The sequence below is a fragment of the Pagrus major genome, chromosome 6 (assembly GCF_040436345.1).
Source record: "Pagrus major chromosome 6, Pma_NU_1.0".
In the NCBI taxonomy this organism is placed as follows: domain Eukaryota; kingdom Metazoa; phylum Chordata; class Actinopteri; order Spariformes; family Sparidae; genus Pagrus; species Pagrus major.
The window spans coordinates 25,508,779-25,532,890 of NC_133220.1; the positions used below are offsets into that span (position 1 = coordinate 25,508,779).

The 24,112-nt window shown below is 40.2% G+C and overlaps 5 protein-coding genes across 6 annotated transcripts in view; 1 reads left to right on the forward strand and 4 right to left on the reverse strand.

Moving 5' to 3' along the window:
• loxl2a (lysyl oxidase-like 2a) overlaps window positions 1-6,102 on the forward strand; it is a 29,998-nt gene extending 23,896 nt beyond the window's left edge. Inside the window, exons 9-14 of the mRNA XM_073468637.1 lie at window positions 343-508; window positions 806-1,046; window positions 1,421-1,536; window positions 1,651-1,787; window positions 2,273-2,384; window positions 4,811-6,102. Coding sequence (XP_073324738.1) covers window positions 343-508; window positions 806-1,046; window positions 1,421-1,536; window positions 1,651-1,787; window positions 2,273-2,384; window positions 4,811-4,881 — 843 coding nt within the window. The 3' untranslated portion in view covers window positions 4,882-6,102. The remainder of the gene's footprint in view (window positions 1-342; window positions 509-805; window positions 1,047-1,420; window positions 1,537-1,650; window positions 1,788-2,272; window positions 2,385-4,810) is intronic.
• On the reverse strand, window positions 3,316-10,618 carry r3hcc1 (R3H domain and coiled-coil containing 1). The gene is made up of 9 exons (XM_073468638.1): window positions 10,462-10,618; window positions 9,995-10,133; window positions 9,104-9,241; window positions 8,046-8,535; window positions 7,609-7,787; window positions 7,068-7,138; window positions 6,878-6,973; window positions 6,549-6,689; window positions 3,316-4,586 (listed from the first exon to the last, which is right to left on the reverse strand). The coding sequence occupies exons 2-8, from the start codon at window positions 10,090-10,092 to the stop codon at window positions 6,580-6,582; spliced, it is 1,182 nt and encodes a 393-aa protein (XP_073324739.1). The 5' UTR covers window positions 10,093-10,133; window positions 10,462-10,618; the 3' UTR covers window positions 3,316-4,586; window positions 6,549-6,579.
• Window positions 10,619-11,877: 1,259 nt separating this feature from the next.
• Window positions 11,878-15,389, reverse strand: golga7 (golgin A7). Its single transcript, XM_073469230.1, has 6 exons — window positions 15,324-15,389; window positions 14,701-14,823; window positions 14,459-14,611; window positions 14,011-14,112; window positions 12,953-13,012; window positions 11,878-12,682 (listed from the first exon to the last, which is right to left on the reverse strand). Exons 1-5 carry the CDS (start codon window positions 15,330-15,332, stop codon window positions 12,965-12,967), a joined length of 435 nt encoding a protein of 144 aa, XP_073325331.1. The 5' UTR covers window positions 15,333-15,389; the 3' UTR covers window positions 11,878-12,682; window positions 12,953-12,964.
• A 701-nt stretch (window positions 15,390-16,090) lies between these two features.
• On the reverse strand, window positions 16,091-18,937 carry rplp0 (ribosomal protein, large, P0). Of its 2 annotated transcripts, none has more exons than XM_073467841.1 (8): window positions 18,897-18,937; window positions 18,495-18,603; window positions 18,203-18,378; window positions 17,863-17,950; window positions 17,125-17,271; window positions 16,783-16,968; window positions 16,513-16,653; window positions 16,091-16,310 (listed from the first exon to the last, which is right to left on the reverse strand). In XM_073467841.1, exons 2-8 carry the CDS (start codon window positions 18,546-18,548, stop codon window positions 16,158-16,160), a joined length of 945 nt encoding a protein of 314 aa, XP_073323942.1. In that variant the 5' UTR covers window positions 18,549-18,603; window positions 18,897-18,937; the 3' UTR covers window positions 16,091-16,157. The 2 variants fall into 2 exon arrangements, with proteins under 2 accessions (XP_073323942.1, XP_073323943.1); XM_073467842.1 differs by having other exon boundaries at window positions 18,475-18,603; window positions 18,897-18,927.
• A 2,533-nt stretch (window positions 18,938-21,470) lies between these two features.
• LOC140998169 (paxillin-like) overlaps window positions 21,471-24,112 on the reverse strand; it is a 30,568-nt gene continuing 27,926 nt past the window's right edge. Inside the window, exon 11 of the mRNA XM_073468348.1 lies at window positions 21,471-24,101. Within this exon, the coding sequence (XP_073324449.1) occupies window positions 23,835-24,101 (267 nt within the window). The 3' untranslated portion in view covers window positions 21,471-23,834. The remainder of the gene's footprint in view (window positions 24,102-24,112) is intronic.

Consider the following 24,112-nt stretch of genomic DNA (forward strand, 5'->3'; position numbering starts at 1 on the left):
ATCCCAGAACAATAAAAATGTATATATTTGATATGTAATTATTAGGCCTGTGCATTGAAGGGTCGCAGTAACATAACATAAACACTTAAAAAGACAGTTTTGAACAGGAATTGTTCAAAAAATGGCGTGTCATTGTGATGGTCTGCATTCAGAGACCAGGAAGGCTTGCAGCTTATGAAAACGTGTTTTTAAAAAATGAATCGCTCCAAACAACACCTTTACAATATCAATATTTTCAGCAGCTCTTTTCAGTAGCTTTACAGGTCGGTCCAAACCAACTGAGAAGCAGCTTGTTGGGCTTCGGTTGAGTGATATCTGTTTTCTGTGCTTCTCTGTTATCAGGAAACTTACTACTGGCAGGGGGATGCCTCCGCTGATGCAATCGTTATGAGTGGAGTGAGATGTTCAGGGACTGAGCTGACTCTGGATCAGTGTCTACATCATGGGAGACACATCGACTGTCCAAAAGGAGGTGGACGCTTTGCTGCTGGTGTCTCTTGTACTCAGGGTAAGAAGCTTTTCAATACAAATACTGTACATTTCTTACTTACTTAGTTTTTCATGGACGACATTTTGACCTGTCACAGTAGGCAAAACACATGTAAATGATAAAATCTCCTGAGAACATGCCTGCTGTGAAAATGGCTTTGAACAAGAAAAAAAAAGTTTTTAAATGAAAGAAAATATTGGGAAAATACTGCATTATCACGGTTGTTAATAAAACAACAAGTTAATAAAACTCTTAGTTTCGGTTAAAACATGTTGTTCCTAACCACCACACACCTTGTTGCTTTCTCCCTCCCAGCGGCACCAGACCTTGTCCTTGATGCCCAGGTTGTGGAGCAGACCACCTACCTAGAAGACAGACCCATGTACATTCTGAAGTGTGCCCAAGAGGAGCACTGTCTGTCCAGTAGTGCTGACAACGCCGACCCCAGCTCCTACCGCCGCCTTCTGCGCTTCTCCTCCCAGATCCACAACAACGGTCAGACAGACTTCAGGCCACGGGCGGCGCACCACTCCTGGATCTGGCATGAGTGTCACAGGTGAGAACTACAGTTTGTAGTTTGAATCTGTTACTCTAACATGATTACAAGGGAGGAAGTGTTGTTCCTGCTAATGCTAGATGTCAAAATGTAATGAATTCCTTGGAAAAAAGCAGATAAAAATACATTGTATGTGTGAAACTAGTTCCAATCATATGGAGTTAACCTTTAAGGCATTTTAATGCAAAACAATTTCACACTTAATATTTAACATCTCAATGTCTTAAAAATCTCTCTATCCCACTGGCATTGAGACTTCTCCCTGTACTCCCTGCTGTGAGAGCATTATTTATTATTTAGTGTTATTTTGGCGTTGCTAAATATAGGTTTACGTATATAGGATGATTCAACGTGTGTTTCCTTGTCAAATCCAGACATTACCACAGTATGGAGGTTTTCACCCACTATGACTTGCTGAGTCTAAACGGCACTAAAGTGGCGGAGGGACACAAAGCCAGCTTCTGTCTGGAGGACACTCATTGTGATGAGGGTAAATACAGCTTATGTTGGAGTTATGTGGCTGAGTTTACACAATTTCTTTTCATAATTACAAACTTTTAAATCTCTCATATGAAATATTAAGAAGTGCTCTGATTCCTGACAGGTATCCAGAAGAAGTACGAATGTGCAAACTTCGGGGCACAGGGCATCTCAGTCGGCTGCTCAGACACCTACAGGCACGACATTGACTGTCAGTGGATCGACATCACAGACCTGAAGCCTGGCGACTACCTCTTCCAGGTAAAACGTTCGGTCTGCCGGTCGAGCCATAGCAGATAAAGCACATGTGCTGCTGGAAAGATCGTCTCATCTCCAGCCAGTGTAGTCTTGTAGACCAAACAGATACCAAGAATGTCCACGTCTCTGCATTCAGCAGAGTTTGGCATTCAGCCTCAGTCTACTCTTACTCAGAGTTAAATAAGCGTACTGGGGTTGTTGAAGGACACTTTGGCTGCTGAAGCGACTTAAATTTATGGTCTCTTGATTTTGAGACAAACCGACATCCTCCACTAGAAAATCATCTTTTGGAACCAGTTGCAGCAGTAACTTTTTTCTGAGACAGCCACTCTGTTAATCACCCTGCTACCTTTTTAGTCTACTGCCAGTCACTAAGTCACACACGTTATTTTGACCTTAGGAATACTTAAAAAATAACATACATATGTATAAATGAAAGGCAATGATGCTTCCAGGTGTTTAACAAACATTGTTTCTTGCTCTCGCAGGTTGTAATAAACCCAAACTTTGAGGTTGCAGAATCAGATTACACCAACAACATTATGAAGTGCCGCTCCCGGTACGATGGACAGCGGGTATGGACATACAACTGTCGTATAGGTGAGACCATCGCTTTAAAAGGATCTCAATCTCCTCTGCATTAGTGTTAAAATGATATCAACTAGTGTGCGGTTTGGTGGAAAAATGAGGCAATCAAATATTAAATATGATTACTTTTTGTTTCTAACTGATATAATCTAGTTTTTATACAATTTACCAGATTTAGATTTAAACATATTAAAAGGTGAGAATCATGACTTTAACATTGTTAACATCTACTATTTTTGTTTTGTTTTTTCAAATCCAATGTGCTGAAGTCAGACCTACAAAAAACAGTGTTACTGTACCAGTGCAGTCTGGCTTCACTGTATATACTGTATTTTTATGTCAACTATCACACCACTGAAACTTCTTATACACAATGAATCGAGTGAAAACCTCTTCTTTTCCATGAAAATACTCCGTAAATGCAGTTAATTCCTCAAGTAACCAACGTACAGACGGGTGACAAATTAAAGGAAAAAACAGAAAGTGTCTTATTAATGTGTTGGACCACCATGTGCCGTCAGAACAGCTTCAGTGCACGTTGACGTTGCTTCTGTAAGTCTCTGAACTCTACTGGAGGGATGGAGCATCATTCTTCTAAAAAAGATCCCCTCATTTGACGTTTTGATGATGGTGGTGGTAGACGGCGCTGTCTAACACATTGGGCCAAAATTCAGTCAGGTTGACATCTGGTGACTGTGAAGGCCACAACATGTAATTCACATAATTTCATACTCATCAAAACACCCAGTGTCATGTCCTACAGAGGAAAGCATTGTCATCCTGGAAGAGAACTTCCCATCAGGATAGAAATGTTTGATCACAGGTTAAAGGCGATCACTCCTAACAACTGTGTGTTGATTTGCAGTGACCCTTCTCTTTAAGGGGACAGGTGGACCCAAAATATTCCTGCAAAATGCCCCCCACAGTATAACAGAGTCACGACTGATATTTCTCCACTCATTTATTCAGATTTTTTCTTTAATTTGTGACCCGTCTGTAGGTCATAATATACAGACATACCACAGCACAAGTCCCGTCAATCTCACATCAGGCGCAAAAGATCATTTCAAGGAAACATCCCATTTCAGTAAGACAAAAATAAAATATTCAACATCTTCTTTTACTTGATACAAACTCAATAATCTCAACAATTCTCTCTTAATGGCATTTTGGACACCGTCTTTACAGAGGTAAGATTGGTGTTAAGTGAATAACAATGTAGAAACAGGTACAGAGGACCTAACATTCCAAGTTTCCAAAGCACAAACATTAGTTGATCATAAACTTCTGAAATCTAGTTTCTTCTCATTTTCTGTAGTGAGTGAGATATAACTTTAACACTTTGCTTGGCAACATCCCTAAAGACATTTTGTTATTTAGAGGAAAATAATAAATACTAAGAACAACTGAACATCATGCAACTTTTTTTTTTATTTTTTACAAAGTTTTAAAATGAACTAAAACATTAAAAATATCCATTGAGTCCAGTATAACACTGCTGTTACATGTGTTTTCTTTACAACTGTGTCTCAAATGAAATGCTGGCTTTTGAAAACAATACTTAGTGTTATATCTCTAACAGATCAGATTCTGTTAACGGATCTACATTTCTCTCGTCAGTTAAACTTGTGCACTCCATATAAAAATCTAGCTGTGAATACAACGCAAGATTTAAGAGATTTATTTAAACAAAACCTGAGAATTAAACTGTGGAGGAAGTCAACATTACTTTAAGTTAGAGAAGAACTTTATGTAGAATTGTGCAACCAATCCTGCTTCACCTTGGCAAGGAGGAAGCTTAATTTCCCTACCAGGAAATTGAACGCCCTTGAAACGCACTTGAGTTTCAAGGCAACATGCAACCAAATCAAAACAAGCTATGCGCTTCTCCAGTGCCTTTTTTTTCAATTGAAATCACTGTGTGCATCAGATATGTCCATACCAAGAATAATGTCCAAAGGGGTAAGGTAACAGCGACAGAACAGCAGCTTTGAGGCTGGTGATTCAGTGTCTTGCTAAAGGACACTTCAGCGGGGTGGATGTTGATGTGGTGCAGGCAACTCTGGCCAGTCTCCTCCTTCGCCATGAAAACCTGTTGATCCAATCAGTGAAGCAGGCAGACAGTGCTGGACGGTAGTCTAGCTAGCTGTTTGTGGCAGCTGTAGAGCCACCACAGAGAGCCAGTAAATGGAGGCAGACCTCTGCTGGACCTTCCTGGAGAAAATAGAAAGAGCATTAGATGATATTATGACAGGTATTGTATCACAAGATGGTACAAAATAAACCTCATCACATCAGGGGGAGTTATTGTGTGTTGTTACAGTTTTTGCTCAGATGGTGTGATTTTATCATTAGCACCATCTTTTGGCATTTGATTTGTATTATGCTCCACAGTATTGTTTTGGTCTTCATCACCTTTTCCCTGTCTGACTTCACAGGTGGCTCATTGGGTTCAGATACAGAGGAAACATTCCCTGGATTGCTGACAAACCAGATTTCTCACAGGTAGACCAAAGATGGACAATGCAGTCGGACGGACATTAGGGAAGTTTATATTAATATTTGACAACCACTAGAGGGAGCTGCACTGCTGTGCTTCCTCGGAGCAGTGCTGGATTGTTGTTGAGATCAGGGCTCAACTGGTACAATGGACAATAATTTACTGGGAAAATGAACTGCTTGCTTACCAAATCTATTAACCACATTCAGCTGTATAAAGTGTTCCTATCTTTTAGTGCCTTCATCATTGAAATGAAGGATTTGACTTGGTGCTTATTGGCAGAGATGTCAGGGAGGGTTGCAGCCAAATAACTTAAATTAAATGTGCCATCAGTCGTCTTCTTAGCCAAAGTTTCACACCATAAACCATTTGATCAGATCTCAACCCTTATGTTGCGTTTTCTTGGGATGAATGAAAATATTCTACTGCTAGATCTGGTGCTACGACTGATTCTTGCACTGTATGTTTTTCTCAAAAATAGATGAATTGAAAGGGGTGTGTTTAAGTCAAATTCACTTCCACAGTATTGGTTATTAAATGCTTTAACTAGAGACTGAAAACAAATACAGTGCATTATTTTCATTACTGTACAGTAACAATGTCACAATCAATGTCAACGACAGAACTGACAATTCAAATGACTCCTGTTTTTATAAAGACTGTATTTAACTTTCTACAACACATTACATTTTATATATAGGCTGCCAAAAGTTGGATATATTTTTACATTGTCTGTCAGAAACCCTCCAGTGTTGAATACATTTATGCCAACAGCTACTTGGCTTTGTTAACTAGTGAAGATTTTCCATCATATATTGTCAGAACTAAGCTGAGTGAGAAAGTGCTTTTTTTTTCCTCTCTGGATTTTATGTTCCACATACTTGAGCTCACTTTTAAAACTGTATTATTTATTGATTTTTTGTTTCTTGGTAGCTACAGTAGACACATTTATCTTAATGATCTGTGCATCTCCTCAGCTTTTTTCTCACTGTCTGAGCTTTGTTACATCATTACTGTCAGGGACTTCTATAACATTGTGGATGTACTGTAAACGCCACATATGTATGTGAAAATGCCACCTCCTCATTCTGTAAATTTGTTGTTTTTTTTTATGTAACATATGTCTTGTCATATGTACTTGTCGCTTGCTGCATGACTGTTTTTATTTTGTATGCATGGGTGAATGTGGACAAGCATAACATTTTTCAAATAAAAAATGTTCAAAGCAGATCCCAGTTTATATGATGAACCTTTTTTTATGATGTTTTTGCACGTATAAATGCTTTCAAATGAACCCAGGATAAAAGTGAAGAGACACATAGCAGTAACATGACATGTAAGTACCGTATATTCCACAGGTAATGGTTTTACATGTGCTATCCTAAGTTTAGTGTTCTGATCACTGTGAAAGTTATAGTTGGACAAAGACATAACAGTGTTACCAAAGTAAATATGACAAAAACCCCAGATTGTGATTAGCAGGCAAGGCAGCCCAGAACGTAAAGCCTTGCCAACTTTTCCGTGCCAAGAAAAATCATAGTAACAGTGGAACACAGGCTGACTTTCAGGCCAAGAAAAATTAATTCATTCCTAATTATTCCAAGAAAGCCATCTCCAGTGTTTACTATGTGGACTTAAAATGCCTCAAACTTTGCCACTTGTATTAGTCTGTTCACCTGCATTGGCCAACAGTCTGAGCATTTTCCTTTAAAATCGCTGCACTCTGTTTCGTCCCTGCAGCCCCAGGGCTCTGGTCACCATCCTCTGGGCAACAGCACAGTCCGTCCTCGGGCGTTCCTTCACCGGCTGGATAAACTCTGGAACACAGCACAGAAACATCCACATCATCCAGTGTTGAAACGCAAAACTAATTCCCAGACTAAATACTTGTTACCACAAAAAGGGTCCAAGATATTAACATGATTAGGATATTATCTCCCAAACCTCAACATGTTTATTATTCAAAGTAGCTACAGGGCTCAATTAAGCTACGTGAATCACCTACCTGCACATCTAATGGCCTTGGCTTTGGCTTTTTTACTCCCTTCAGCCAGTGCTCTCGTCTTTAGCAGTGGATGGCAGATGGAGAGGGCGTGAATGGCTGCAGATGACATTGCTATATATTAGTACATTTTTAGTCATCATCTTTTCCCTCAATCCCAGCATCATCATTATTGTGCAACAAGGACTCTTACCTGCCGACTCACTGGAGAAAACCCCCAGGGCATGTGTGTTGTCAATCCACTTGATCTTCATTCCACCATCACTGAGACAGACAGGAGAGCACATTATGACTTTGGAGCTAGATCAGTTGTTTGAGATTATTTAAGAGTACTTACATTGGGCATGCAAGATGTTTTTCAGTCTCAGATTTGAACTTTCTGATGTAGAGTTAATACAGAAAAGGAAGCGTGAGAGGCAAGTGAGAGAAAAAAAAAAACCTGGAAGAAAACATGAATGCTTTTATTTCTATTTAGAACATGGGGTCGTGGTGAACTTCACCCTCTTGTGGCCAAAATGAGTAATACAAAAACAAACACCACAATTTTTTTTTTTTACAAAAATTCAAAAAACTTTTCCACTCCTTTTCTCAGATGAAAGAAAATTAGAAAAATGTCAAATGGATTGTTTCCTCACATGCCTCTCAAAGCTTCCATAGAAATGTATCTAAACCACACATTACAAATCTTTGAACAATGAAGAAATGAAGAAACTCAGATCGTAAAGGACTTGCACCTGTACTCTGTGAAAGCATCCAAGAGATTATCTGTTTTGAACAGAACTGGGAAGTCATAGATCTCGATCACATGGCGAAACTCATCCGGGTTGATATTACCCACGTTCACATACAAGGAGTAGTCATTATGTACTTGCTCAATGGAAACAGTCACCGCCTCTTTCAGGTGGGCCTTGATCTGATAGGACAAACACAAATAACTGGTTAAAATTTTGGGTGCTAATGCGGCTTCATCATGACAGAGATAAATGTAATAAGTTGTTAGTACAAAAAACATTAAGTGCAGACCGATGGAAAATACCCCGATGGTAAGAGATGGTTATTGATATATATTTATCTATAAGACGTGCAAGTTCAGAATTGGTAGAAAAGGTTAAAAAAAAACAAAAAAAAAACACAAAAATAATCCCGCCATCAAAACCATGCATAGACTTACCTCTTCAGTTAAATTCCTGAATGCCACACTATCAAGATCTTCCTCATCGTTCTCATCCTCTTCCAGAGTCATGTCAGCGAAACAGGACGTAGTCTCATCACAGACCGTGGGTTCTGCTTCGTGCAGCATCGGCCCCTGAGGACAAACCTCTGGACTGTCACCAACATGGTTGAGGATAGCGTCTGTTACACTGGGGGGACATTCCTGTCCGGATGTGGATATGGTCTTTGTGTTTTCTGAAGTTTCAGGACAGTAACAAGAGTCAGATGAACTGATGCAGCTATTGCTACTTGAGACAGGACTGGGCAACTCATGGTCTCCTGAGGGTCCGTGAGAGTTTTGTAAGGTCATTCTCTCCCTCGCAGCCCGGGGCATGTAGAGGGGTTTGTCCGGCCTCTTACGCCCTCGGCTTCGGGCTGCAATTGCAGGTTTAGGCTCTTCATATGTGCTGTTGTTGGTCTCTGAGTCAATGTCTTCCTCTACTTCATCTCTACAAAAAGATAAAAATGCTTTTACATAGGAACAAATAAGACACAACTAAACAGAAGAATCAGGGACTGAAGAAAAACAACAAAGACCTTTCTTTTTTGCCACATAACTGGCGTAGTGCACATACAACGTAAAACAGCAAAGATGGTTATTGCACTAAATTCTGTAAATATTCTAGCTACAAGATCTAAAACATAACTTTGAAAATTGCAACTTTTGCATGGTATGTTTGTCTCTGCACTCACCTTTGTATTAAAACCATACCTTGAAATTGATTGATTTAAGACCTTTCTTCCTTTAAATTCAACATTAAACATTACTCATAGCTGCTCTACATCCTGCACTAAAGAAAGTGGAATTTTGCTCAATCTTATTGGATAAACCTGTTAAAAACAATACAGATGAATTGAATCTTTGAGTCCAACATCTGAAGATTGTATGCATCCACTGTGTGATCCCACCTGATCGGAAGTCAGTTGCTCATATATCAAAAGTTCAAAGATAGATTTAAGTTTGGCAAACAATGTGAACACGATCTACTAGGCCTACTTTCAGTCAACGTTCAGTACCTGAGCTCAGAATGGCACACCACTACCCTACGGCACCAGCTCTCCCCCACTGAGAAGGTGGTGAGGTTTGGCAGGTCCTCTACTTGGTTGTGAATCAGGTATCGCAGTCTGCTGGGTAGAGGGGGGAACAGGAGGACACTGGACAGAGATACAGGGCATGAAGGAGAAAGACAGTAAGGCCATATTTTCTTTTGACAGTATCTTTTAACTGTATGTAATATCTTAATGGACCAGGGTCTGTTTTGTGAACAGCAGGTTTATAAGAGTGCAGTGAGAATAGACACAGCCAGCTAGACCTAAGCACATTAGAAACAATCGCTTATTTAAAAAGGTACAAAATGAAATTCATTCAATGGGACGGAAAGTTTAAGTTTTAAAGTACAGAAGGTCAGTCTACTCAAGTTGAGTGTTTACTTGTGAAGTTTCAAGTACTTGACCGTCAAATTTTACATTTGAGAAGTTACTTACATAAGGCAGCTTTTTTTAATGACACATTTATTACTAAAAATAATAGTTGTCTCCTTGTTGCTGATGAGGACCTTATTTCCCTGATCACACACAGGGCAGAGTGACAAACTGTGTCAATGAAGAGCAGCACGTCAGGCACAGACATAATTCTAGATTGCACAATGTTTTTTTGATCGTCCTCAAGAGAAAAAAAACCATCCATCTTCAGTTTTAAGTGCCACTTCTCTCACATGAGCTTCAAAAGTAAGACAGAGGCATTTATGATGTTATATGTCTTTTGGACGCTGGTGGGAAGATTTAAATGGCATTATGGGTTTTGAAGATTAAAACACATTTTATCTGACCAGTGAAACTGCAAACTGATGCTACAGATGTTAAACTGATCAATCCAGTTGTCAGTTTTCCTGATGGTGGTATCCTTACCGCGTGCGCTTGCTCTTCTTTTGGTATGTTTCCAACTCATCCTTGACTTGATGCAAGAACTGACATATTTGTTTCGGGAGATAACCGTTAAATTCCATCGATACAAGGATACGCCAGGGTGGACAGAGAAGGACGGCTCCTGTGGACAGCGTGGGGAGGTTATTACATATTATTACTGACCTAGGTTCTGTTAGCTGTGCCGGTAAAAAAAAATCGTCACAAAGGCAAATTCACTGTCACCGTAACGCTTTCTAGCTAGCTAGCAACAATGTACAGAAAGGTAAGCCAACATGACATTAAGTACGTAAATTAGGGCTAAGGAAAACAGAAAGCTAGCTGGTTATGGTGTGTTTTCATTTCCTGAAACTACACATGAACAACTCACAACCAAGCTAGCCGACTTGGGTTAACATTAACGCACGTAAGGTAGCTGTCAATATACCGGACGTTGGCAAAAGTGCGCTTACCGTTATGGTTAAAGTGTACTGATTTGACTTGGGGTTATCTTAAAGAGATGCCGTGCCCATAGGAGCTAAGGTGACATCATTAAAAGTAACAGACATCAGTGGTTCAGCAGCTAGCTATCATTTTTTAGCCACCGGAAGCAGATGTTTCAGAGGCACCAAAACTTCCTGTTTGGTTACTTCAGAATAAAAGCGGCGTTCGTCCAAATCTAGCATACGAAAGCCCTAAAGGGCCACGCATTCATACATTTTATTTCCTCCGTTTTCCCGTGATAACGAGTTAATTTCATTTGTTTTCTCGAGATCTCGAGTTATTATCTCGAAATAACAACTTCCGTTTTCCAGAGATAACGGGATAATTTTCTCGAGATAACGAAACTTTGTTTTCCCGAGATAACGATATAATTAATTCGAGATCTCAAGATAATGACTGTGATATGATAGGCCTGAGATTATGGAAACGCCCGGGACCTCGTAGCTGGTCAGCTGTGTAGTTAATGACAACATCAGGCTCACTTAGAAACAAAGTTTCGTTATCTCGAGATCTCGAGAAAATGATCCCGTTATCTCGGGAAAATGGCAGTTGTTATTTCAAGATAATAACTCGAGATCTCGAGAAAACAAATGAAATTAACTCGTTATCACGGGAAAACAGATTAAATAAAATGTATGAATGCATGGCCCTTTAGGGCTTCCATAGATTTAATATACTACACTATCGTTTTGTTTTCTCAAGATCTCAAATTAATTATATCATTATCTCGGGAAAACAAAGTTTCGTTATCTCGAGATCTCGAGAAAATTATCCCATTATCTCGGGAAACCGGCAGTTGTTATTTCGAGATAATAACTCGAGATCTCAAGAAAACAAATGAAATTAACTTGGAAATAAAATGTATGAATGCGTGGCCCTTTAGGGCTTCCGTAATTATCTGTAATAGCAAGGCGTAATGCTATTTCAGCCTGTCAGGCCTTGATTGAAAAGATATGTTACGTGGTGATCAATATGCTCCTGCTCCTCTGATATTGCTACACTGAATGATGTTTCCTGCAATGATTTAATATACTACACTATCGTTTTGTTTTCTCAAGATCTCGAATTAATTATATCATTATCTCGGGAAAACAAAGTTTCGTTATCTCGAGATAATAACTCGAGATCTCGAGAAAACAAATGAAATTAACTCGTTATCACGGGAAAACGGAGGAAATAAAATGTATGAATGCATGGCCCTTTAGGGCTTCCATACTAGCCAAACCAAACTGCATAACATACAAATGTAGTTTGTACGTTAAATTGTAATTATTATTGAAAAACCAAATGGCGCTTTTGGAATCCATTTCTCACACTTTCTCTCTTTAAAGTCGTCTGCATGAGATAGATATTGGAATAAGGTCAAACACAAGGAGCTCTGCAGATTTCAGGAAAAGGATATTTATTTAGATAAAACAGAACAATATTTGTAAGAAAAGTACAACAGTTGTATCAAACACCAACTATATCAATCATCTGTGGAGTTCAGAGTGTTTAAGGTTTCTGTGGTGTTTGATGACAATGAAAAGGAGGATGACATTCGCAATATAGATAGTAAATCTTTTGAGAAACAGGTTAACAGGACTGTTGAATATGATGCGGAAGATTTGGTGCAGTTGTACGATGACACGGCAGAGATGGATATTTCTCATAATGTACTAGATCATGTCATTATTTTGTGATAACAGTAAACATGCTCCATCTTTGAGGTCACAAAAAACTAAATTTCAGAACTTTCTATGTGTTTCACACGACATGATTTCCCCTCCAAAAGTCACATTCATGCACAGATAAGAAAACATTTGCCCCAACAAAGACAACAACCAGCTCCATCCCGACCTATTTCTTTAACAGTTCTTGACAACTACACATTATTTGACTCTATATTATTGGCAAAACAATACGCAAGTCAAATCACTTATATTTACCATGGTCAGAGAGTTGGAATTAACACAATGGCACTATTCATAAACACTGGTCTTGATCAACTAGGGCCTGATTTAAACAATTCTGCATGTATAAAAAGACATGAAAACACATTTACAAACATATAAGGATAGGCAGACAGTAGAGTACTTATAAATAACAGAGAAAAGGATCAGATCAAAAGTATATACATCCATTCAGGTGAAGCAGGACATTTGAATACGTGCCACCAGACAGATGAAGAGTATCTGGTCAGTCATCAGCCTATTCAGAGAGGTAGAAAGACAGAAGAAAATTATTTTAGCATTTAGAAAAAGCATTGGGTACAAACAATAGATATCTCTGTTTTACAGCCTTTTTTATGTTTTGACTAGATGGTAGTAAATGATGCAATCAAAAAGGTCAGAGATCAGTTTTACTGTAGCTAAAGATGGGCTTCATGTCTGACATTTTGGGAAAACCCCTGAATAAAATTCTGATTTCTCGAGTAAAGGTCCAGTGTGTAGGACAAAATACATCAGAAGAACTCCATACCCCCAAGTTTCTTTATCTTCCAGAGCCAATACTTCTGTCTTCAAAAATGGTTATTTCAACCTAAAAGAGAGCAAGTTAAGGGAAATACACAATGCTACATGAACTAGGGATGGGCAATGATTTTCGATTATTCGAATAGTCGTTAAATCATAAATAATCGATTAGTAAATCATGTCTGAAAAAAATATTCCTTTGTTTTACTGGCGCCTTCCGCACGGGGGCAGTATAGCATTTGATACGCTGTGTGATGGGCTGACGTTAGAAACTAGCAGGAGCCATGGAGAGAGCGCTGCAGCTGTCAAAAAGTTCCGTGTGGAACTACCGGTATTTCAAAAAAACAAATGAAACAGAGGTGCGGTGTAATCTCTGCGAGGCAAAGCTTGCATATCACAAGTCTACGACAGCCATGCACAGTCGTATGAGAGCGAAGCACCCAATAGAAAGTGGAGGCCCGTCGTCAAAGCAACAGTCAATGGCCAGACAGTTATGAAAAACGTGGGTCTCTTGTGGGGGGATTAGTCGAAAAATAATCGATTAGTTCCCTGTGATTATTGAATAGTAGTTCTGCTTGAAATGCCCATCCCTAACATGAACATTTTCTAATTATAATAATTAACAAGAATTTACTTAACTATGTTAAAATGTACTACCAAAATTATATGATAATAATACATATTAAGGTTGAGAAGAGAGTACCAAGTTCAGAGATACATAAAAGAGTAAGTTTGCCAAGCATGTAGGTGGAAATATCTATAATCGGAGGAGGCATTACCCAAACCTACCAGCCTAATATTACATCAGTGTATACTTTTCTACCCCGCTGTTTACTGCCTTATGTCAACACACTGTGTACACACAGTGCGAGCTACAGACTTGATCCTGAGCAATTCTGGCTTATCTGGAGATAGAACATTCAAAATCCCACAGGAAAAACATGATTATGAGCCATCATGTAGAAAAAAACAGACATACTCTTTAGACAACATGGGTTGCATATTGTCCTGACTCTAGCCCTGCTGATAATTCGATTCATGAATTATTATCCAGGTGAAGGATACAACTCTCAGGCCTCTTTCTATGGGGTCAGTCAACAGCAAGCCCCTGGGAGCGTATACCTTCTCATTCTGGTCCTTGATGTACCTGGCAATCTTCTTTAACACCTGAACACAAACAGACAGACCGACAGAAACACACACATTTTAAGATATACAGCGATATGTGGATCTGTCCAACCCACCAGAAGGCGGCAAAACTATCAATACTTCAATACTTTTTCGATAACATGTTTAAACCGATACAATATCTGCACTTGATAATATCGGAAGTAATTATTTGTTATATTACATTATTAATATTGTGATGGTATGTGTTCAGCGGCTTCTCTGGTAAAGCACCGTGTGCAATCGTTGTTTTAAAACACAAGTAAAGATTCATCCTATTTTGCGTGGCTAGGACTTTATTTTCTTTTTACCATGACATCATAAGAGGTATTTGAGCTTGCTTTACCTTTTCATAGTGTGTCTCCATACAGAGAAAGATTGTATAGGCGGTTAGACAAGCCAGGCAGCCCTCCAAATAAGACTTTCCCCCTAGTTTCTCTGCTTCTGCATACAGGTTGTTTAGAGCCTGAATGGTCTCCTCAAACTGCTGTTTATCGAGCTGTAACCACACAAAGATTTAGACATTAGACACTTTTTTTTTTAATGTTAAGTCAACAATCATAACATCCATGCAAACACTGTACATACCCTTGACTCAAGTTCAGAGGGGAACTTGGTCTGGAACTTGCAGATGGTTCCTGAGCTGTAGTCTCTCTGGATGAACACTTTGGAGGAGACAGCTGGCTGCTGGAGGTCCTGTAAGCTGTGGGTCTGGACACAGAATCTGAATTTAGGTGACTGTCCTTCATGAAGATTATCTGTTTGTAGGGTTGTAACAGTACCACCTACTGTAAAGCTACCTACACTTGAACTAGGGAGAGGTAAATCGCTCTTACTATTAATATGTAGCTGTTAGCCAAGTTAATGTTATTGGCTAGTACCTAACTTAACCACATCTAAGGTCATATATTCTTCTGATCAGATGACAACTACAACCTTTGTTATGTAAACCATGTCGCTGATGGTTATTGTAACAAATTATATAACATTGTTCTACGATCTGCTTATGATATGAGGTAACGTTAGCTAACAAGCTAGATGATAACACGTTAGCTTACGTTTGCTGACCCATCAACGCCGCTGGAAAGTACGTCTATGTTAGCCTTTATCATCACCCAAATCAATAAATAACCACAAACATGTTAAATATACAGGCATCCAATTACATGTCAGTCTTTTAAAACGGAAAAAAAAGACCCAAAAAACCTTACCTCAGCCATAGTGGACGATTCCCCCGAAGCTGCTGCGCATCTATCCTGCTGTTAGCCCTGTGCGACTTCCGGCTCATTGTTTTCAGAATAAGTGTCTTATGAACCGAGGAATAAAGTGTGAGTGTGTGTGAGAGTGAGTGAGTGAGTGAGTGAGTGTGTGTGTGTGTACACACACACCATATTTGGACCCATGAATGAGTGAAAGTTGGCAACACATTGAATATCAAGTTAGTTTTAGTGATGGGGCACAGTAAATTAATACAATATTAAAAAATACAAAAATCTAAGTTTAAGGTATTGTAATCATGACCACTCACTGTATCAGCCCTCTGACACATTTTGCTTTGAATATTGAAGTTTAAGGGAGAGCTTTTGACAACTATAGTAAAGTCCAACCCCCCACACAAACTTTATATAAAAAAAGTTCACGCAATTTGTTAGACTAAATTTATAGCAATTGATAATTTTATCAGCATCATTAATTCCCAGTAAGTGTAATGAGCAAGATACCCATTAATTGTGGCATTTTATTTTGAAGGCAGACACACCCAAATAGGAAGTCGGGTCCCAAACACGTTTGACGTAAGACGAGACGTCACATCCTGTGCAAGGAATACTCCAGGCTTCAGCAGTCATTTGATTCAGAAAGGCTTGGGAATCCGTGCACCCAAGTAACTCACATTTACAAGCACTAGATTCTTCCAATATCCTCTGCAAACAAATGTCAGTTATTATTTCAACAACAACAAAAAGATCTTCAGAGCACATCGAGTTTAAGGTTTTTTATTGAATCATGGTCGTATTTGATTCATGGTTCTGTTCGCTGTATTTGGATTAGTCGAACAGACCGAAGCCCATGTCGTCATCTGATTCCTCAGACTCTTCCTTAGCCTCCTCCTTAGCAGCAGCTGGGGCTGCAGCAGTCTCTGCAGCTGCTGCAGGTGCTGCGACAGCAAAAGCAGATGGGTCAGCCAGGAAGGCCTTGACCTGTGGGGACAAAAGGGTATGACATTTTCATTTACAAGTTGTTTTGTCACAAGACAATCTCTGAGTCAAGGCTTATTAAAGCATTCTAGTACATCTAGTAGATACTGAAGGGCCATCTGAGACCAGGTGTCCAACTGACTAAAGCCATTGCCCTTTGTTTAGGGCCACAGGTTAACCAGTGGGATAAGTCTGATGTCCATACCTTGTCTGCCAGGGGGAAGGAGTAGTCTGTCTCTACAGCGACAGCCAGGACTCTCTTGTAGCCATTGATGACAGAGTGGGGCACAGAGGCCAAAGTGGGGTAACCAATCTCCAGACACACGCTAGCGATGTTCCTCACACCCTGGGGGAAAAAAAAAAAAAAAAAAAAAAGTTTAATGTCATGAGCAATTTGCAGCAACACAATACAAAGTAAACCATGTGAATTTAGTTTACTATTAAGGGCTTTCTCTATACATGCACAGCATCTCACCTCCAGGAATCTGGTATGCAGAGAAGCCTCTGTGATGTCGAGCACCTCAGGACTGTAAACGCTGCCATTATCATACACCTGCTGGATGTTGAGTCCGTAGGAGAAGGGTGAGATGTTCAGCATGTTGAGGAGCGTGGCCTCGCTGGCACCAACCTTGTCACTGGTTCTGATCAGACTGACATCACTCTGGGGAGAGAAATGCTCATTACTTAGTGATCTTCACATACAATATTCATTTTGACATGCGTTTCACTGCAACAGTCTGGGATACTAGCTTTTATTTAATGACAAGTCACTCCAACAGTGAAAATCCAGTTACCACAGTATAGTTGTCAAACTCACCAAGATTTCAATGGTTCCCCTAGAGATCTTGGTGGTGATACCCAGAGCCTGGAAGAAAGAGGTCTTCTCAGGACCCAGACCAGTGTTCTGGGCAGGCACAGTCACATCACAAGGGGCGATGGCTCCGGCACGGGCAGCTGCAGGTACCTGGGGTATAGAGAGCCATCAATTTAGTACCATACTTCACTAGAATCAAGTTTTTAAACAGGTCAGGTCTTGACGTGGGTGCCTAAGACTCAACTAAATTTGTAATTCAGTGTCTGAAACCTTACGTGCCTGGCAGTCAAAAGATGGTGACATGACAGGTATAGCGAGGAAACAGGTTATTGTTTGCAGGGGGAACGACAAAGCAGTACTGCACAAGCTGCATTGTAACTTATCCTGCACGTTGACCGAGTCGTACAATCGATGTGGGTTTATAGGTAGTGTTAGTCAAAACTAATGTAGTCAGACTTGCAATATTTTATACCCAGCATGGCATATACAGTCAGGATGTAGTGTGGCACTATTAAATGGGTTACCAGAAATGTGCCAAAATATTGTATTCAGCAAGAGCCAAAATAAATTTCTGTATCAACCAGACTACACATACCTAATAAATTGGGAACCATATTTTAACTTTGTTTTATCATTGACAGCGATGAGTTGATCAGATACACACCTAAATGACCCACACCAACTAGTTGCATCTGTGCTAGGCATTTGCACTCCTATAGTCAGGTTTGTCAGGATTCTCACCTTGTTTGCCAGCAGCAGATCCCTGATCTCAGCCAGATCCTCCTTGGTGAAGACAAAGCCCACATTTCCTTTAATGTGGGGCAGGAGCCTGTAAAATCACAGATTGGCTGTTAGATATGCGTTTCTTTGTTAAACTGTAGACTTGCTCAAAGTTTGGAAGTGTCTGAAACCTTACGTGCCTGGCAGTCAAAGGATGATGACATGACAGGTATAGCGAGGAAACAGGTCATTTTTTGCAGGGGGAACGACAAAGCAGCACCAAACAAGCTGCATTGTAACTTATCCTGCACTTCCCAAACTGATGGCTCAAGGTAGCACAAGTAGAGAAAACTAAACTCACTTCTCCAGGGCTGGGTTGTTCTCCAGGTGGCCACGGATGGCTTTGCGCATCATGGTGTTTTTCCCCATGAGCACCACAGCCTTGTCTCGCAGAGACAGACGGATGGTCTGCATCTGCTTGGAGCCCACATTGTCTGCACCCACAATGAAGCATTTTGGATAGTCATCCAGAAGTTGCTAAAAAATACAGTAATGTATGTCAGTAGAAATAAATCGATTTTAAGAGACTTAAATATACAGTAGAATGTTGGATATTTGTAAATATAAACTTACGTAAGTCAAGTCCTACTTACGATGATTTTCATAAAATAATTGGACTTCCACGTGGCCCTGTCTTCCCTGGGCATCTTTGCAGTGCTTCCAAGGATCGCTTAAACAGCTGATTTAAAGACAAGGTTGTACCTACAAACGAAAAAGGAAAACATTATTGAATTTGATTTTATAAAACATCAAAACTAAAATCATGGCGCAGCCAGACATGCGCTCAACAGCTAACGTTAGCCGGCTAATAGCAAGCTAGCAATATTTTAACAGGCCGCACTAGCGTAAGTCACGACACCGCACTTTTACAAGACACAAAACACATCTTTAAATGCTGTAGACGGTTACATCATTAATACAAATATATAATTTCGTCTAATTTTGCTACATAGTAGGCTTTTCGTTTTCTTAAAATAGCGAGGGAATATCCTTACCTAGCACAAGAGGGTCGCGTGAAAGAAAGAGGAAGGAGAATGGCCGCGAGTAGAATATATGTCATATGAGTGACCAATCACGATGGAGCAGTGGGCGTCAGCTATACAACTATTGGATGGTTGCTGTGCCCATCACCTCTGTTGCCATACAACCACCAATAAGAAGAATATCGCCAAAGCTAACGCTTTACAAGTAAATCCGGTGTCAACGTCAAGTGACAAACTTGATGTGGAGACAGATGTTGTGTTTGTCGAACAGGCTCAATTGTAACTACAATTCGCACAATTAATGGAAGTGTTAGCAAATTAGCTAACACTCTCGATAGCAGAGTAAGTCATGGCACAGCCGGCTCTGCTGCTTCCGTCCGAAGTGTGGAACCACGTTTTTGGGTATCTGTCAGCGGCAGACAAGTCCAGCGTCCGGGCATCATGCAAGTATTTCAAAAAACTTGTCGACCACGGCTCTCTCTGGAAAGACTGGTCAGTAGTTCTGGATTTTCGATATCGCTCTTACAACAGTAAGTTCTGGTCCACCCTTCGCCGCAGGAAAGTCACCAGTGTGGTGATGAAGAGCAACAAAGCTAAAAACTGGAAACAGCTCGCCCTGTCCCTGCCTGCCCTCACCACTGTGGTGATAGACCAGAGCTCCCAAGTGAGCCTCGACTGCTTGAAGGACTTTCCTCAGTTGAAGCGTCTGGCTATTAGAAGCAGTTCCTCTCTTCTTCTGCTGGATGACTCCACAGTGTGCCACCCCCAGCAGCTCACCCACCTCAGCATGTGTGATGTTACATTCCCCACCACATCAATGGGTAGCTTCATTTCTGCTGTCTCCCAGTTCACAAATCTTACATCTCTGGTCTGTCACCATGTGGGAATCATTGGAGAAACCATTTCGATGATTCACTCCATACTTACCTGCCTGCCTAAGCTGAAGCATCTCTCATTGTCCATACTGAGCGGCCTCTTCAGTTTTCCCAGACCCAACCCAGGACCCTTACAAGCTGGTGCCCCACCCTTGTCCAGTTTGGAGCTTATTAACTGCATGGATCATTTATTCCCAGAAGATGCAATGAGGCTGATGCCTCGCCTGAAGCGTCTTGCTGTTTTCTACAGCCACTCACATCTCGTCCCAGAAAGATGGCCATTCCCTGGGTGTCACCTGGAAACATGGCTGACTGACCTCCCTCAACTGTCAACCCTGGTCATCGTCAAGGGCCCGCCTCTTAAGAAGTATGTCACCGCCATTCCAGCCACAGTGACCAGCCTCACACTGTGTGTTGGTGGATTATCCTCAGAGGACATGGCAGCTGTGGTAGGGCAGGTACCAAATCTCCTGCACCTTCACATAGACCTCTGGCCCTCACATTTGGGTGCTCGCACAGCTCAGCTCCCACAACTTTTTCCAAAGCTCAAAAGTCTCAAAATTCGCCATGAACATGTACCAGAGGAAGATTTCTTACAGCTGCACCAGCTGCAGGATCTGGAATACTTGGAGATTCTTGACAGTCGCCCGCACGTCTCTGAGCTTACTGGAAAGCTCCAGGCTCTCACACAGCACAGACTTCAGGTGGCAACTTCTCCATGCCAGAGAGATGTGTTGTCTTGTCCTTGTGTTTATCGGATGTATTGAATCCCTGTCTTTGAGCAGGCCAACTTAACCAGTTGAACTGCAGTGATTAGTTGTCATTTTCAAGCAACATTTGTTTAACAATTGCTGGTTCCAGCTTCTTAAATGTTCAGGATCTTTTGCTTTTCTTTACTATTTATGACAGTAAATGAATAGTTTTCTGGTTTTGGACTCTTGGTTCATGTTAATAATCATCAGATTAATCAATATTGGAGATATCTTGGGTTCAAAAAATCTTTAGTTGCAGCCCTGATCAGTGAAGAACCTGTGCAGCTCAAATTAATATATGTGGTTTTGATTTCCAAAATAATTGGATAGTGGATTTACCTCAAACTACAGATTTATTATATAGTTTATTTGGTTTGACTGATTTGGGCATCAGCAGTGCCTTGCCATACATCCCACTGTTAAAATAAATAAGTGGGTCCCAACCTGGGGGTTAACCCCTGACAAGGGGTCACAAAATAAATGAACTGTAAGTGGTAATTATTACTTTATCAAGTAATCATTCTTTTGATTTCAGGGATCATAACCCCAAAGGTTGGAAAGCTGTAAATGCTGTATCAAACATCTAATGTCCAGCATTTGATATATACACAAAGTGCACCTTTTATTGTAGCCTTTTTTGGTCACATTTAGGACATCATACATTGTTTCAGATTTTGTACCTTTTTTGTAAAGCTGCCTGCTAATGCTGGGCTAGCATTTCTTTTTTTAATGCATCACACTCAGGTGACCTGTTCTTTTCATTTCAAACGCAAATTAACATTTGTAAACTGTTTGCTACAATCCTACAAATAATTTTAAAAATCGAGCCAATGACTTGCTCTCTGTGTGTTTGAATATTTTATGAAAATCTTGTGTGCCAAACATCTGGTTTAATGCAAAAACACTGAAAAGTTATACAAACAAAATAAAAGAAGAAAATCACCTTTTGGACACAGCAATGTCAGAAATAAAGTACTTATTTTATTTGCAGCAGTTATAATAATCAGTCAGTAATCAGGACCCATACAGGCTTACACCCCACCCAAACAAAGAGCCAGTAAAACTTGTGGCTCAAGAGAAAATTCAATTGGTAAAAGATCACATGAATGTCTCCATTTACAAAGTTCACTTAATCTCATTAACAATAAGAGGCTTTGATTTTTATTTTTCCATGAATTCTTTGACAGAAGCAAAAACTATAAGCAGATAAATATACATGGGGAGAAATTAACTCACAACTCCTGTTCATTTTCCCCTGCTACTTCCTGTGAATCTGAATCAGCTACGAGTGTACACTATACTGTCTGCTGAATGACTCAGTGCACAAGGCTTCTCCTCGGCTTGTCTAATACAGTGTAAACTTTTAACATGCACCCCAGCAGATGAAGCCTCTCCCAGAGTTCAGCCCACAAAGAGTCAAATCACAGGAAAGGTTGAGAACTCCACAGTGTATAAGACCTTATTGCATTGACACATTTGGCACAAGAGCAAACATCTCATAGTAAAAATAATCTTAATGTGGATACTGTCTATTTACGCCTCGCACACCTAGTGATCAAAATGAAGGACAAGAAATGTCAAGAAAAAAAAATAAAATCACACATTGTCTCATAAAAGTGGCAAAACAGAGCTACAAGTAAAATAAAGATGAAAGGAGTCATTACATAGATTTTGCTAAAGGCTCGGCCCTGACATGGTGTATTCTGATTCCTGACCAGCTGACACTGACATACAGCTCCTATCAGTGAACCAAGCGCTAATATCAACTCAGATAGCATGATCATTGCTCATAATGAAAATAATCAGGACTGTGTTTCCTTTGGAAGTCTGACACACTGGAATCCAAGCTGGTACGCGTTGTGTGTGTGAGTACGGGGTAAAACTACGGTTATTAGCCTACATGCCAATAGAGCCAGCTCTTTGCATATCAGTGTGAGCACAAACAGCTCAAAAATATATATATTTTCATCAAAACGGCGACAAAACACAGTTCTGTCAGGAAGTCGAGCATATTACAGGTATATAAATTCAGATTCTGATTGTAACAGCGACTGGCAGCAAGTGCTGAAAAACTCCAGATAAAAGAAAGCATGCATCTAATCCAAATGCACAACCACATTATTAAATCTCGAAACAGCCATATTGTTAGATTTTAATACAGTGATAAAGTCACAAGAGAAGCAATGATGAAACATGGAAACAATGCAGAACTGAAGCATTATTTATACTAAATTAAATTCTTCTGATTTAAATCTGCATAATAACATACAGCAGTAAGATCAACTTTATTTTGGCTTGTTTTAAATTGCACCCTCGGTTCAAAATTAACCATAGTACACATATTCTTACTGACCTACTTTCATTATGAGTGGCAAACATTTAACTTTATTTGAATGTAAATGACACAACACACACTGCAGCGGGAAAGTAAAAACGGAGTTCCAAGTTGCTACAGGAAATGTTTTGTTAAAGTTAAAAGGGCACAAATGTGAATGTAATGTATGCTGAAACTGAGAAAACATTTTCATAGTACAACAGTAGAAAAATAAGGTCTGGCTAATATTTTGCCGACTCCTGTAAAATGCACCTTAAGACGGTCTCATCAAGAGATCTGTGGTTGGAGTGTGCGATGAGTTTGAACTGTTTTTGTTTTTTTAAGAAGAGACGAGGACTGAGGGGTTCAGTGTGTGTCTGTATCTGTGTACATTTCGAGTGTTTAATGGTTATTTTAAATGGCACCTCAAAAGCTAGAAAAATACATCTTTTTCATAGATTACACTCATTGGCCTAGCACAGGGTATTCAACACTCAACATATTTTAAAACTGCTTAAATCAACTCTCCATGGTCCATGCAATCAAGCAGTCGTCTCACATCTGCATAAAACCACCATAAGGTGCAAGGTCTAGCCCTGCGATGGGGGAATAAAATCATTTACAAATCAGGGCTCCTAACTCGACCCTCACATGATTATATATGTACACACGCACGAGGGGAAATTATTTTCTTTGCTGCACACAGGAAGAAAACTCTAAATAAAAATCTCTTTGGGCTCTGTTAAAAAGGTCTGTAGCAAAAGTGTGAAATGCCAAGACTGAGAGGTTGGATATCCAGGGAAGTCCCTTCATCGCCAATAAAAGTCAGAGACATTCCTCACCCTTCTGATGTCATCCACCAGCACTTCAACGCCCTCAGTCTTAAAAAAAAACACTTCACTGCCTCATACATGCTAGACATGTGATGGCACACACATCCACACGTGCATTCAGACATGTAAATAATGTATAAGAGGCGTGTACACACATTTGTACTCAAACACACAGTCTAACTGAAGAGTTTGATGAAGCAGCCTTGGCAGTAGGGCTTATCATTCTGCTCCTTGAAGGTGCCTTTGTTCAGCTGCTTCAGGCAGAAAGCGCACACAAAGTGCTCCGGGTGGAACTTCTTGCCCATGGCAGTGATGCAGCGGCCAGTGATGGGCTTCTGGCAGCCGGAGCACAGTGAGCCACGCCGCTCGTGGTAGTGCGCCTCGCAGTACGGCTGGCCGTCGTGGTCAAAGAAGCTGCCGTTAATGAAAGGGGTGAAACACTCCTGGAAAATCA